The sequence below is a fragment of the Euprymna scolopes genome, chromosome 25, assembly GCF_053919585.1.
Source record: "Euprymna scolopes isolate OS-2025 chromosome 25, ASM5391958v1, whole genome shotgun sequence".
NCBI classification, from domain to species: Eukaryota; Metazoa; Mollusca; class Cephalopoda; order Sepiida; family Sepiolidae; genus Euprymna; species Euprymna scolopes.
The window spans coordinates 29,229,167-29,246,175 of NC_136506.1; the positions used below are offsets into that span (position 1 = coordinate 29,229,167).

General features: G+C 30.7%; 1 protein-coding gene across 1 annotated transcript in view; it reads right to left on the reverse strand.

Annotated features, from left to right (window-relative positions):
- Positions 1 to 17,009, reverse strand: part of LOC145247306 (organic cation transporter protein-like) — a 75,918-nt gene that overhangs the window by 45,748 nt on the left and 13,161 nt on the right. Inside the window, exon 3 of the mRNA XM_080108928.1 lies at positions 5,855 to 6,077. Within this exon, the coding sequence (XP_079965054.1) occupies positions 5,855 to 6,077 (223 nt within the window). The remainder of the gene's footprint in view (positions 1 to 5,854; positions 6,078 to 17,009) is intronic.

A 17,009-nucleotide genomic window follows, 5' to 3' on the forward strand; every position in this document is an offset into this window, starting at 1 on the left:
TTTGTTTGGTTTGCCTTGAACAATTGATAAGGGTCGTCTCGATTGCAGTATACATTTATTCATTCTAACTTAGATTCGAAAATTATTCAGGGATTCAGCAATCACAAAAAATATCAGGAGGTCACATCACGTGTCATTAAGAATTTAAAAAAGATAACGTTCTTTAATTTATGTGAAAAAGACGGAAAAATGGGGGGGGTCAGTTTGTTCATTGCTGAATCCTTGATTACGGACTGAACTTTTGTTGACGCTCGACTGAACACATGGAAATAAATAACTACAACACAAAAGTAAAATAGAACAGATATATTGAAACCAAGAAAATATATACAATATTTACATAGAGTCCATTGGTATAGTCATGAGGCGACCGTCCCTGGAGAAGGTGTCGGCCGGGTAGTCGTCCACACTCGATCTCGCTGTCTATCTAATTCTCTCGTTGGGTCTCTCCCGTCTTTACGGTACCATACGATATTTATATGGTTGACACTCCACATATGCTAATTAGGTGGATCCTACCACAACACTTTGTACAAGCAATACCGTCTGAAGAGAACTTCAGTTACTTGTAACTGACTGACCGAAATATGCTCGTGAATGTGTAGCGACATATGAATGCTTAGTTAAAACAAATAAAATGTGTATATATATATATATATATATATATATATATATATATATATATATATATATATATATATACTAGCATGGCTGCCCAGCGTTGCCCGGGTATTTGGAGGCGTATGCTGAGCAAAAACAAAAAAAGCGGTTAAATTTTTTAACTTTGACCCCTATTATGACCCCTTAAAATGTATTGTTTTGGACTCAAATCAAGTTATTAAGTTAGATCCATGTCCAAGGAACCTATATCTAAAATTTCAAGTGTGTAGACCGAAAATTGTCGGAGGAGTTTCTAAAGTTCTCAAAGGTCAAATCATTTGACCCCTTAATCGCCAAATTTCTGACCAAAAACCGATCACATCGATTTCCCCAAATCTCAGTACCCTGTATATCAAATTTCGAGTCTGTAGACTGAAAATTGACCGAGAGGGAAATGTACACAGACACACACACACACACACACACACACACACACACACACACACAGATTATAGATATATAGATATAGTAAGTTATAAAATATATATGGCGATTAAGCTACACTGAATATTCCGCGTTTCATCCACTCTAGGATTCTTCAGGCTTATGATAAGCCTGAAGAATCCTAGTGCAACTTAATCGCCATATATATTTTATAACTTACTAATTAGCTCTACCTACGTTTTGAGAACTGTTGAAGTAAATACTTAATGTTTGCGCATAAATTTATACTTTCGTATATTATTTTATGTGAGTAAATGAAGTAGTTATATATATATATATATATATATATATATATACATATATATGTATTATGCGTGTGTGGGGGGGGGTGAGTCGCGAAAACCTATGTTTTTAAGGAAAACAAGAGCTAAACACTGCGAATATTTCAACAAAAAAATTTCAAAATGTACATAAAAATATTTACTAAACTATGCCATTATGGAATATTTAGAAGCGAAAAATTATGTCTGACAAATGATGGCCATTTTTCACAATTACTCAAGGACAGCAATGAGCGCTTTAAAAACATCCGTTTCCCGTGACTTACCTATATATATATATATATATATATATATATATATATATATATATATATATATATATATATATATATATATATATATACTAGCTGTACCCGGCCACGCGTTGCTGTGGCTTGGTTTGTTAAAATGGAACACATTCCTCAAAATTGCATTTTGTTCGTTTATTTACTTTTATTATTTTTTTAATCAATAAAAGTTGTTATTTTTTCCCCAAAAAAAAAGATTAATTTTTTACCATAAATTGTTAGGTGAAAGTTTTTTTTCAGAAAAACTTGCACTTTTTTTAAAGAAATTTGGCAGTAAACGTTTGTCTTTGAAAACGGAATGTTTATTATGAAAAGAACAGATGAATGTTTTACATGAACACTGTAAATAGTTAGGTGAAAATAGAGAAAAGTTTGATTCTTTTTTTTCAAGAGAATGTATAAATTATTTTTTGAACAGATGTTAAGAAAATAAACAGAAAAATACTTCCATCATTAATTATGCAAAAAAATAAATAAAATGTTGATTTAGTGTTTCAACATTATCCTTATAAATTTCGATAAAACTTGGTGAGTATGCGCTGTTTTACGGTTATTGCAAAAATAGAACAGAAATTTAAATTTCGCTCCGTTTTAATTTTGCTTAATTTTTTAATTGTGCCCCCCAAACGAATATAATCAAAACAGTAACATTCAACAATTGTACTTTATGTATATAAAACACAAAATATTTAAAAAAAAAATAAATAAATAAAAAATAAAGTTAATAACGAAAGGGAAATAATTCCATTTTTAAACGAAAAAGTCAGTTTGGTATATCTTTTTGTTATTTTTCACATAAGTCCAGCTTACCATTCACATTGGAAATGTCGACATTTATAGGTTGTCGGGTACGTTTACAACGAATAAACACTCCAATCTACCCATGTTAAGAACGGCTTTCGGAATAGACACTCCTAACCTTGTCAGCATACCCGAAAAGCTATAAAAGTTGACGTGTCGAATGTGAACGATGAGTTGGACGTAATGTAAAAATGTACCGAATTTAAAAGGGAACGAAATTCAAATTTCCGTTCCATTTTTACAACAACCATAAAGCAGAGCATTCTATACAAATTTTACCTAACTTACTGTATTAATGCTATTTTTAAGCTAAAATAAAAATATTTAGGTTTGCCTATAAATTCCTAAACTAATTTCACCCTAAATAATTTAGGTGACTGAAATAGGAATCTAATTGAATCTTTAATTTCCTGAATAGTATGCGAGAAATTCATTTTTCTTCGAGTTATATCGAATTCATTAATACGGACTTTAGGGGCTTTTTTCGTAATGTTCCCGTAAAAATTATTTTTTATTGTTACAAATTACGATGCTTTATATAAAAAAAGCAAAAATAAATTCTTGCGTTTTTTATTTACTACTGAAAACTATAACTTTAGTAAAGGTATTTTTTGTTTAAACAAAATAAAACATTTTCACTAAGAGTTAAGTAAAAATAATTAGTTATTTATATTCTGCGATCATTATTTGATAAATACTGAAATTTTCATTAAAATTGGTTAATTTCCTGATATTTGGTGAATTTTTAAGTAAAGGGAGGGGTCAAAATGTTTATACACTTTGAGCGTCGGCATTCTTTTTGTCTGTACCTACCATTTTTCGATGAATATCTGATAGGAAAGCGACCACATGTGGTTAATTTAGATTAAATTTTTTGTGTTCAAGTCTAACGTAAATAAGTTCTTGATGAGCCGTTCCATATAAGTTATCAAATTTACCAAATTTTCATTACTAATGATTACTATATTGTCCAATTTCTACTGTACACTTTTTAACCCTTATCCTTGAGTGGCCTCTTGGCCTTGATAATGTGGTGATGCCTATGCAAAAAAAAAATCACATGGTTACATTATCAATAATCATGTGATTAAACCCATTGAAAATTTACCGATATTGTAAACACATTCTGTTTACATTAAGCCTGTAGTGGTGAGACCAAAATATCTTTTTAGTGATATCACATGCAGTGTTGGCAACTGAGATTTAAAAAAAAAAAACGCGAGATCAGGAGAAAGAAATCTCCAGAAAATCGCTAGATTTTTAACTTTTATCGTCTGAAATTTTCAAAAATCGCTAATTCACCCCCCAATCCAAAAAAAAATCCATATTTTAACTTCCTACCATAAAAAAAATTATAAATATAGTATATTCAATATATAAAATGTTCCGTGTTTTCTCACTATATGTTTCTGGAATTATATTGAAGCAGTTAGCTTCCCAGAAAGCTTACATATTTTATCAGCTAGTTTTACCTGTTTTTTCAGAGAGGGTATTTTTTTTGCAAGAAACAAATAATAAACCCAAACTTTTATTATAATAAAAGTTAAATTGAAATATACTGCAAATTAAACATTACAATAATGGTGCAACATATTTTGTAAATTAGAAAAATAAAAAAAAAAATAAAACTTTGTTTTAGCATGTTAAAAGTATTTAGGTTTGTAGATAATTAAATTCTACTGTATTGGTATGAGTCTGTTTTTTGCTGTTGTTTCTTGCTTTTTACAATTTTCGACTAAATGCTTCTAAATTAAGCGGGGTTGCTTAGATCGTATTTTAAACTAAACTTCGGGGGTTGGAATGCCCCCCCACCTACAATGTACTTGGAAAAATCGATTTTATAGCGAGATTTAAGAATGGTTAGCCGAAAAAAAGGTGAAAAACAAAACAAATAATCAATAAATAATTGTTACCAAAGGCAATAAATGATACTTTCTTTTACTTACATGAATGAGTTTATTTTATGTTTTAAAGTATTTTCAAGCGCTTTTCTTTATTTTTTTAATCTAAAATTGCGGGTGTGTGAGTGCGAAATATCTCCAGATTTTCTAGAATTCCCCGCTAGATTGCAAACGAAATCTCCAGATCTAGCAGGAAAACCGCTAAATTGGAAACACTGATCACGTGACGGGAAGCGGTAATAAATAATTGTCCCTAAATAAAAAAAATGGCCTATCGGCACAAAGAAAACCACCTATTTATTATAGAAAAATTAAGTATAATGTTATAATTAAAAAGAAATATATAAAAACACATATGGGTATAGTAAACATATACCAAAACGTGGAAGCCATCCGTCCAGTGGTTCTTTAGATTATTAATTGCGAACGAACCAAGAGTTACATTTATATATATATAGATATATATAAAGATAAAGGTTTTTAGTAATCGTACAAAATTTTATTAAAGTTTTAAAAAAGGATAAAAGAAATCATTATTAGAATTATGAGGAAGATCAATAGGGGAAAAAACTAAAAAAAAACTAAAAAAACTAAAAAAAACTAAAAAAAACTAAAAAAAAAAACTAGACGGGATAAAAATAGTCAAAAGACTATTTGACTAAACAAAAAAGAACCTCGAGGACCCTTTCGACCGACAGTTTCCAAGCGATAACGTCGGTAGCGATTAAAATAAACAATTTACACAATTGTAAATGGAGACGAGGGGAGGGCTGAAACCAAAAATAAAACTACACGGGAAGAATTAAATGAATGAATAATCCGTGTTGGGACGGGGGACAAATATTAACTTTTTTGCAAATAATGCAGAAACAAGGAATATTGACGCAATGTAAGCATTTATTTATTTATTGTTAATTAGAGATCTTTAAAAAGGTCCAATTTAAGCGATAGCTCCTTTTGCCTACAGAGCGATGGTCTTACGGCCTTCAAAATATTGAGATGCTGTTTGGGACGGGTCTTGTGTACAATGCGAAAACAGCCACCCGAATACGTTTCACTGCATGCTTTATTGTCATACAAGTACGCGCCAAGTGATGACATGAATTGTTGAACGCCCGGATGCGTACTGTGAACGCCCGGATGTGTTCAACAATGTGTTTATTCTAGACCCCCGGGACTTTCGAAAGCACGCAGGGACATGCTGTGCCAATCTAACTCCCAGACGTTGATACGTACGACACATGTAGTCAGCATCACACTGGCATTAATTAGATAATTAAAACAAACGCTAAATAAGTATTTAAAAAAAAACAATCATGAAATCTATAAATAATTGAAAAGTTATTAAATAATGAATTTTGTAAGTGTTAGAAAAAATGCAAAAACAACAATTAATATATAAGCAAAATTAATAAACAAGACATAAAAGTTTTAATTTAGGCACATCTCCTGACTTAAGGTGCGCTAAAACCTCACTCACGTCAGTGGTGATTGACGATTGGAACACAGACTTGTCATAGACCCATGAGTTACACTTCTGTAACGTTTGGTTGTTGCCTAAGGTTTCGTTGGCATAAATATAACATCTACTGTACTGTAGTGTCCCATCTTCCATTTGTTGTGGGATGAAAGTATCGATTGCCTTTCTATGTTGTTCATTTTGTTCTTCATATGTGTCATTCGACCAATCGGGAATTGCGCATCTGTAAGAAAGAAAACACATTCTTATATATTCGGATCCAACGACAGTAAGATTATGTTAACTAGTATCAACTTCGGCAAGGGTTACATTAAGTACATGTCAGGATAACCAGCCGGAAAACGGAAATAGACCCAGTACAGCTAGCGTGGATGGGTCGAGGGGGGTCAAAAGTTAGCTCCCTAGACAAAATGCGTGTTGAATATCACGGAGAAATTAAATCACGTGTTTAGGAGACGGAATAGAGTTTCTACACAGTCGCACGTAGGAAGCGAGAGAGGCAATATGTGTTCTGAAAATGTAGAGGGAAACTGAAACTTGAAATTTTTAAAATGAAATCATATAGTATCAATAAAAGAATTGACAACGAGGCTGGAAAAATAGTTGAATCATTCTACCGCTCCAGAATGTATGTCACACCTGACACAATCCTCTAACTTTCAGAAGAGTCAAATACGTCCTAAATTGTAGTAACGTTATTACATTTGAGAAAGTGCGGCTTTTTCTGTTATGATAACAAAACCGTCTTCGAAATCTAGTGGATCTTGTCCTTTTTTTCCTTCATACAACTTTTTTTGCGCAGATGAGTCATTGCTAGTCTATATATGTTCGATCGTTATTTTCATGGCAAGTTCTCAACTAAGCTTCAATCTATGGTTCCTCTCCTGAAAAACATTCGCAACGAACACTCGTCTAGCTTCAACCACTGTCAACAATTTCCCCTATTATCTATCTGTGCCTTAAACTAAACACAAATTAACTGAATAAAGTTTCTTTCCTAAAACAACCTATCTGTAGAAATCCATTCCCAGACTACTTTTCAGCTGACTACAACGTGGTCGCTTTCAAATCCAATGTAAACAAATTTTTTACAAACATCCTTTCAAAAATTAAAACTCTACTCAACTTCAACCACTACTCATCATTATTCTGCTGTTTGACTGATTACCTGATACTAATTAGCTCTTGTTATCGAGTGACGTTTAAGTCTTCATAAGTGGTGTTAAAAATATATAAAAAATAATTTCTTTATTTTTGTTATCTTTCCTGACAAATATCGTTCTTTTTAATTCTTTATATATATATATATATATATATATATATATATATATATATATATTGTGTACAGAAAGTTGTTAGTTGAGACAGGTCATTGGTACCGTCGGTTTCAAGCCCGATAATAAGGCCCGTTTAAGGTATCCTTATCGAGCTCTCTTCAGCCAACATTCGTCTATCAACATCGTCAACTAACAACTTTCTGTACACAAAATATAAGTACGCTCTTAAAATTTGGATTTTCCTTTTAATTGAGCACTCTGCTGGAATTCTTTTTCCAAAAAAACTAATCATATATATATATATATATATATATATATATATGCATATATAACCACACACACACACACACACATACACACATATATATATATATATATATATATATATATATATATATATATATATATATATAGTGACAATGTTTGTGTGTGTGTACATTTCCCTACCAAATAACTGTCAATTTTCGGTCTAAAGACTTGAAATTTGACATACGGCGTATTGAGATTTGGGGAAATCTTTTTAATCAGTTTTCGACCAGAAATTTGGTTGTTGGGGGGTCAAAGTGCAACGATTTTACCTTTGAAACGTCTACCAAACTCCTCCGCCAATTTTGGGTCTAAATACTTGAATTTTTAAATGTACGTTACTTGGACATGGATCAAACTTTTTAATTCGATTTGAGCCCAAAAAATAAATTTTAAGTGGTCAAAATTGGGGTCAAAGTTTTTAAAAATTTGACCTCTGCGGTCTCTACCAAATTACTCAGCCAATTTTTTATCTAAAAATTGGAAAATTTACATAAAGGGTATTCAGGGATGAACAAGCTTTTTAATCGGTTTGGGTCGAAAGTTTTAGCTGCCAAGGGGTGAAAGTTCAAAAGATTTTAACTTTATGGTGTCTAGCAAACTACTCAGCTAATTTCGGGTCTAAACATTTAAATTTATACATAACGTGTATTCAGACATGCGGCAAGCATTTTAATCAGTTTGGGGGCGAAAATTGTGCAGCCAAAAGGTCAAAGTTGAAAGAGTTGACCTTTGCAGATTCTACCTAATTTCTCCGCCAATTTTTAGTCTAAACACTTGAAATTTTAGATGTGGGTAACTTGGACATGGGTAAAAAAAATATTTTGATTTGAGACCAAAATAATAAATGTTATGTTATAAAAAAGTTCACCTCTGCGGTCTCTACGAAATTACGCATTACAATTTCACACACCCATATATATATATATATATATATATATATATATATATATATATATATATATGTGAAATTGTTTCTGTGTATATGTATGTGTATGTGTATGTCTATCTGTATGGGTACACTTCTCTATCAAATTACTCTGTCAATTTTTTATCTACAGACATAAAGAGCATTGAGATTTGGGAAATTCTTTATATCGGTTTTTGGACAGATTTGGCTGTCAAGGGGGCAAAGTGCAATGAGTTGGCCTTTGAAAACTCTACCAAACTCCTCCGCCAATTGTGAGTCTAAACACTTGAAATTTTAGATATAGGTTACTTGGATATAGATCAAACTTTTTTAATATGATTTGAGTCCAAAACAATAAATGTTAAAAGGTCAAAATTAGGATCAGTTTAATAAAAAAAAATTACCTTTGCGGTCTCTTCCGGTCTAAACATTTGGAATTATACATAAAGTGTATTCAGATATATGACAAGCTTTTTAATCGTTTTCCTTTTTTTTTGCCGAAAATTTGGCTGCCAGCAGGTCCAAGTTCCGAAGATTTTACCTTTGCGGTCTCTAGCAAACTATTCAGCTAATTTTGGGTCTAAAGCTTTTTAATCTATTTTTCGACGAAAATTTGCCAGCCAAGGGGTCAAAGTTGAAAGAGTTGACCTTTGTAGACTCTACCAAACTACTCCGCCAATATTGGGTCTAAACACTTGAAATTTTAGATGTAGGTTACCTGGACATCATTTAAACTTATTAATATATATATATATATATATATATATATATATATATATATATATATATATATATATATATGTTGGATGTGATAACTAATGGCTACACATATGCAAACATGTTTCAGTGACCACTCTGCCAGGGAAAATCACCGCATCAGGCCAAGAATATCCACAATAGTATCTTTCAAAAACATTATCTCTTTTTATAATTAAAACCAATAAATGGGATAATATCATTTCCAAGGTTAAGACATGGGTAACCAGATAAGAAAGGTTATCACATTATACAAATTGATGTAGGATATAATTTCATAGTTATGCTTTTTTTTTCAACCATATTCATTTCTATTCTGTACATTATATGCATTCGTTAGTTGAGATTATTAATCCAATCTTTATTCCTTATACTAGTTATTTTTAAAATAGATAATATACGTTTAAAACATAACATTACATTTAAATCAGGTGATTAAACGTTTAAAACTAAATAAAATTATGAGATGATAGATTAACGATTGAATAAGTAGTAAATAAAATATCTATGAGATTGTTATTTACGATTAAAAAAAATGATTAAAAATTAAAAAAAAATTTAATTTTTTAATTTTTTAAAATAATTTTTTAATTTTTAAAATTTAAAAAATTAAAAAAAATTAAAAGTGACTTTTAGTTAATCATACTCATTTTACTCGGTTTAGGATATGTATACGCTTTTTTTATGATACTTATGATGGCGTTCAACGCTTAGCTTACCTTTAGTGATTAATTATGAATTACATAGTTTATATCTATATATATATATATCTATATCTATCTATCTATATATATATATATATATATATATATATATATATATATATATAGATATATATATATATATATATATATTTATATATATATATATATATATATATATATATATTTTGTGTACAGAAAGTTGTTAGTTGAGACAGGTCATTGGTACCGTCGGTTTCAAGCCCGATAATAAGGCCCGTTTAAGGTATCCTTATCGAGCTCTCTTCAGCCAATATTCGTCTATCTTATAACCGGAAGTGTGAAGTATATATACCTCGCGAATCCACGTTCAAATCTCGTTTTGTTTAATCCCCCCCCCTTTTTTTTTTTTTTTTTTATCTATCTATATCTATATATATATATATATATATATATATATATATATATATATATATATATATATATATCGGGTAATGTAATACCTAATTTTCAACTTTGAATTATTTAAATTTAAGATCTAATTTCGAAAAAATGTTTTTGTTTTTTTTATATGAATCGATTTTAATTTGAACCCCATTTAATTTTAAAATCTCTTTCCTTATGTATAAAAACTTCAAAATCTGTATTGGTATCGGTTAAAAACTTAAAAATTCGTTTAATTATATCGAACATTTAAAAATTTCCAAAAATACGTTTAAAGTTTTAAAAAATATATTTTTAATTATATCGAATCACGTTTAAAAATTTCGAAATACGTTTAAAAAATTTTTTTTTTTTTATTTATTTTTTTTATTTTTTTTTATATTATAAAATGGAGAAAAATAGAGCATAGACCAGCATACGTCCCGGAATTAAGTCAATGCTCACTCTGTAACGCAGAGAAATACTACATCCTCCGGTCCATTCATGACCCAAAAATAAAATGTTTAAATGTGAGGAGTGAAGCTTTGAAAAGTTGCATACATAGAAGGAAGGGTCTCCTAATAAATTGGATCAATGAAAAGAACAACACTTAGATGTTGTTTATATATATATATATATATAAGGAAAAAAAATTGTAAATACATAAATAATTAGTCGGTAAACTTGGATTTTAATCGCAATTATATTATAGATTTTTAATTAATGTCATATATATATATATATATATATATATTATATTTTATAAATGTAATTTATAATCTATTTCGAATTTAAAACTATAGAAAAATATAATAATGTTAATAAACTAGGGAAAGCACTTAGGATAGATAAATACTCACTTCCCCAAACCTTGAAAGATTTGGGGTTTTAAAAAAATAATTTTTAAACGTATTTCGAAATTTTTAAACGTGATTCGATATAATTAAAAATATATTTTTTAAAACTTTAAACTTATTTTTGGAAATTTTTAAATGTTCGATATAATTAAACGAATTTTTAAGTTTTTAACCGATACCAATACAGATTTTGAAGTTTTTATACATAAGGAAAGAGATTTTAAAATTAAATGGGGTTCAAATTAAAATCGATTCATATAAAAAAAACAAAAACATTTTTTCGAAATTAGATCTTAAATTTAAATAATTCAAAGTTGAAAATTAGGTATTACATTACCCGATATATATATATATATATATATATATATATATATATATATATATATATATATATATATATATATATATATAGATATAGATAGATAAAAAAAAAAAAAAAAAAAAAAAAAAGGGGGGGGGTTAAACAAAACGAGATTTGAACGTGGATTCGCGAGGTATATATACTTCACACTTCCGGTTATAAGATAGACGAATATTGGCTGAAAAGAGCTCGATAAGGATACCTTAAACGGGCCTTATTATCGGGCTTGAAACCGACGGTACCAATGACCTGTCTCAACTAACAACTTTCTGTACACAAAATATAAGTACGCTCTTAAAATTTGGATTTTCCTTTTAATTGAGCACTCTGCTGGAATTCTTTTTCCAAAAAAACTAATCATATATATATATATATATATATATACTCATAAAGTTTCTTACAGTATATAGAGCCCGAGCAAAGCCGAGCTGAACTGCTAGTATATATATAAAAGTGAAATGGTCTGTGTGTTTGTCTTACCTAATAACTCTGTCAATTTTCAGTCTACAGACTCGAGATTTGAAATGAGAGGTAGTGACATTTGGGGAAATCTTTTTAATTGGTTTTCGGCCAGAAATTTGACTGTCAAGGGGTCAAACAACGATTTGACCTTTGAAAGCTCTACCAAACTCCCCCGGCAATTGTGGGTCTCAACACTTGAAATTTTAGATGCATGTTACTTAGACATGGATCAAACATTCTAATTTGATTTGAGTTCAAAACAATAAATGTTAAGAGGTCCAAATTGAGGCCAAGGTTAAAAAAAGAAATTGACCTCTGAAGTCTCCACCAAATTACTCAGACAATTTTTGGTCTACACATTTGAAATTTTACATAAAGTGTATTCAGACATAGAGCAAAGTTTTTAATCAGATCTTTGGCCGAAATTGAGCTATCAAAGGGTAGAAGTTCAAAAGAGTTGACCTTTACTCTCTCTGGACAACTATTCAGATTCAGCCAATTTTGGGTCTAAACATTTGAAATTTTACATAAAGGGTGTTCAGACATACAGCAAGCTTTTTAATCAGTTTTTGAGCGAAAATTTGGCTGGCAAGAGGTCAAAGTTAAAAGAGTTGACCTTTGCAAACTCTAACAAACTCCTCTGCCAATTTTGGGTCTAGACACTTAAAATTATATATGTAGGTTACCTGGACATGACCACTTTTAATATATATATATATATATATATATATATATATATATATATATATATATATATATATATATATGCACATAAAGTTATGAACAGTACATAGGGCCCGAGCAAAGTAAGGGTGAATTGTTAGTATATATATATATATATATATATATATATATATATATATATATATATATATATATATATACCAGCATTTTCAGCCCGGCGTTGCCCGGGTGTTTGGAGGAGTATGTTGAGCAAAAAGAAAAAGCGGCCAATTTTTTTAACTTTGACTCCTATTATGACCCCTTAAAATTATTGTTTGGGGCTTAAATCAACTTATTAAGTTAGATCCATGCCCAAGAAATCTATATCTAAAATTTCAAGTGTTTAGACCCAAAATTGTCGGAGTAGTTTGGTAGAGATCTCAAATGTCAAATCGTTGGACTTTGACTCCTTAACAACAAAATTTCTGGCCGCACATAGATCACAAAGATTTTCCAAATCTCAGTACCCTGTATATCAAATTTTGAGTCTGTAGACTAAAATTTGACAGAGTTATTGCGTAGGGAAATGTACACAGACACACAGACACGCTCACTTTCATAGATAGATAGATAGATAGATAGATAGATAGATAGATAGATAGATAGATAGACAGATAGATAGATAGATAGATAGACAGATAGATAGATAGATAGATAGATAGATAGATAGATAGATAGATTAAACAAAAATATATGCGTATACATAAATATATATGGAAACAATTTTGTGTTTAATGTAATTTTTTACGCAAATATTACAAGTATAAATCAAGTAGAATATCTGCATGAATATAATTACACGTAATAGTTAACTAAAGATGGTCATCCCATAAGAAAACCGAGAAAAAAAACTAATAGGGAATTAATTAAAATGAATGTTTAAAAGAATATGAAAATTAGCTAGATCTTTTGCTAATGAATGCAATTCCATAACCCATATATAAGAAAATTGTGTTTTCTTTATAGATAAATAGAAAAGAGTGTTTTTAATATGAATATCAATACACACAAAATAAAAACGAATTTATAGGAGTATAGGTAGATAGATATATGCATGTATATATGTGTGCATATATATATCGACTAAGCACACCCCACATGTGCCGAAGAAAATGGCGGGGGTGGGGGTCAGTTTAAAATCCTGGGGGTTTTTTTGGGGGTTTTTTTTTTTGTTGGTGGTGGTGGTTTATATTTGTTTAACATCCGGCATTGTCAATGAATAAGAAATAGAATATAAATATATAGTTAGTTTATGCATACATTTTTTGGCCCTCTTCCAATGTGTAATCTACCTATTCACTGTAACCCTAAGAACTCGGTAGGTTGCATATTGGAAGAGCACACATTTTATGCACACACACACACACACACACACACACACACACACACACACTAAATGTTTATGTAATAGAAAATACAATTTATATATATATATATATATATATATATATAGAGAGAGAGAGAGAGAGAGATTAATAAATGACAAAATTGTTTATTCCAAATTTCAAGATGTTGACCATCTTACTGTTTATTTCTTTAAGTACATTCACATGCACAGTTCTTGACAGCACGTGTTTCGCAGCACAGAATCATTCATGCAATTATTGTCAATTTTTTAATATGTTCCGCCCTTAACAAATCAGGAAAAAAAATTTATCAACATTAAATATATATATATATATATATATATATATATATATATATATATATATATATATATATATTGGCATGATTACAAAATTCGAAAATTGGAAGAGAAGTTGCAGTTCTTTTTCTCAATGTGTTACGCCATCTTTAAATTTTAATGTAGAGTCACCAACTATAAATTCACGTAATTAATAAATCTATTTTATATTGATATATATTAATAGAAAATAATTTATTTAATATTTTAATAATTTTGTCATTTATAATTAGTCTATATTTATTCACAAGTGCTGTCAAGAATGGCGCATGTCGACATATTTAAGAAATAAACGGTAAGATAGTCAACATTCTGAAATTTGGAATATAGAATTTTGTCATTTATTTGTATATGCCCTGTAGCTACATCGAGCTTCATAAATTTTAGGACTTGCATAAATAAAAGGTAGAATATTAGTGAATGAACATACTCCCCATGAACATCTATAATATAAATTTCACCTGTCTGTTTAAATGCATGTGTGTATATATTATGTATGTATGTATATATGTATGTATGAATGTGTCCGGTCATATCATATGCTATTGGTACCATGTAACCCAGTACTACCTGCCTTATGGTCGGGTCACCGGCGACTAAACTGGTTCCCCCACCAAACTTGTTTGGTGAAGAGGGTGTCTAGTTTCCCTGAAGGATTAAAAATAAGGCCTTCTAAAGGGCGAAAGAACCCTTTTTCGGGGTCAACAGCCAACTAGCACCGTGTGTGTTTGTGTGTATGTATGTATGTCTTGGGGTGGAGAGAGCTCCTGTAAGTCGTGGTGAAGGCAATCTTTCTCGGAGAAGCAAATCTCTGATCTAAAAAAAACATAAAGCGGAAGACCAGTACCCGCATTAAGCTGGTCTGCAGTTTAACTTGTTGCAGCATATCTTGCTTTTGCTTGTTGCTGGATCTCAACATTTTGAACCGAGAGAGAGACTTAGCTGTCGTACAAAGCTAAGACTCTGTAACATCATCTTTGTATAGATACTCCCTCGAGAATTTGTCTATAAAAATGGTCCTGTGGTGATGGAAGTCATTTTTTGGCTCATGGATATTAAGTGTCTTAGGGAGTGGCACTCGTCTGACAAGACGCTGCAATCATCATGTGTTTCACAAAACTTTTCGACAAAGGCGAAGGATTTTCACGAGATCGGTAGCATTTTGAAGCGCGACCCTTCGGACGACAAATATCGAAAAATTGACCCAAAACATTAATTACTTCATCCTCAACTAGGCAGTTTTCCACAGGGAGGGTCGATTTTTTTCGCTAACATATTTTGCAAGTCATTCAACCCTTGCATGCACGGCGTTGTTTAAAAGGCGTAATTTCGACCGCCCCTGATTTCACAACCACAGTAGGTACATCGGTAAGTCAGTTTTTACCTCTTTTCCTCTGGCGCGTTACGGGTTCAAGCCTGCTTGCAATTCCTATTTTTTTCTTTTTGTTTTGTGCTCGCAATTTTCCTTTTTTTCTCTCTTTTTTTTTTTGCTCAACAAACATTCTTACAAACATCTCCACCTTCTTTTCCGCCTTCGTGTCACAGGTTCGAGCCTGCCTGCCTACTACAACGTTTTTCTTTTCTTTTTTTTTTTTTTGCTCAAAACACACCTCCAATCACCCGGGAAACGCCGAGCACCCAAGCTAGTATATATATATATATATATATATATATATATATATATATATATATATATATATATATATATATATATATATATATATATATTCTAATGTAAATACTTATTATTACCTAAAAGCTCTGTTGTTTAATGTTTATGCATGTATGCACGGACATTTATTGCCAGTTTAAGATTTAAATCCAGTTTTTAAGTCACGTTTGACTCTGTATCCCGACATTCAACCCTAGAACTATACAATTTTCATACGCTTAAAAAATTGATGCCTCATAAATTTGTCTTTGTATCTAAACTCACGATTTACGGTTGCTTTAAAATTTTTGTCTTCTTCCTTAATAGACGCACGCATGTAAATAAAAGACTATAATTATCATATTCTAGATTAGAATTAATCTTAGCTAAATTCTCATTCAGGTCATAACTCATTTAAATATATGTTGTACTTTTTATGAGAAATCAGTCAATTTTATTTTATTTTTTTACAAAGGAGTTACCAATTATCAAGGCCCACAGACCACTCGAGGATAAGGGTTAATGAGTGGAAAAATATCGTAGTAATCGTTAGTAGTGGAAATTTGGTAAATTGGATTATTTAAGGGGACGGCTTATCAAGAATTTGTTCACGTTGGATTTTGAAGACGACTATATTGTAGTTAGTGGGAAGCAGGCGTGCATTTCTAAGAAAGAATCTTAATTCCTGGAATCTACGTTTAGGCTTAGGTTTAGACACAGATAAAGTGTGTGAGAAATTATTGATAGTGGTTTCAGTAGACGAGTATTTTTCATGAAAGTCAGGACACGGGGGTGGGGATCATAGATTGGAGCCCAAACAAGCACTTGCCATGAAAATAACGATGCAGCAGAGACATGCTCACAACGTCTCTTCTGTGGGAAAGAGGTTGAATAGAAGATAAAGCTACGAAGTCTATTTTAAATTCTGTCAAGGCAGGATATGGTTCTTCTTGCAGCCCTTGCCCAGATGTGGTAACATTACTCCATCCTTGAGCGTACCTGGCTCTTATACAGGTAGATAATTGCATCAACAGTAATATATCTATGGGAGTAGTAAAACAATCC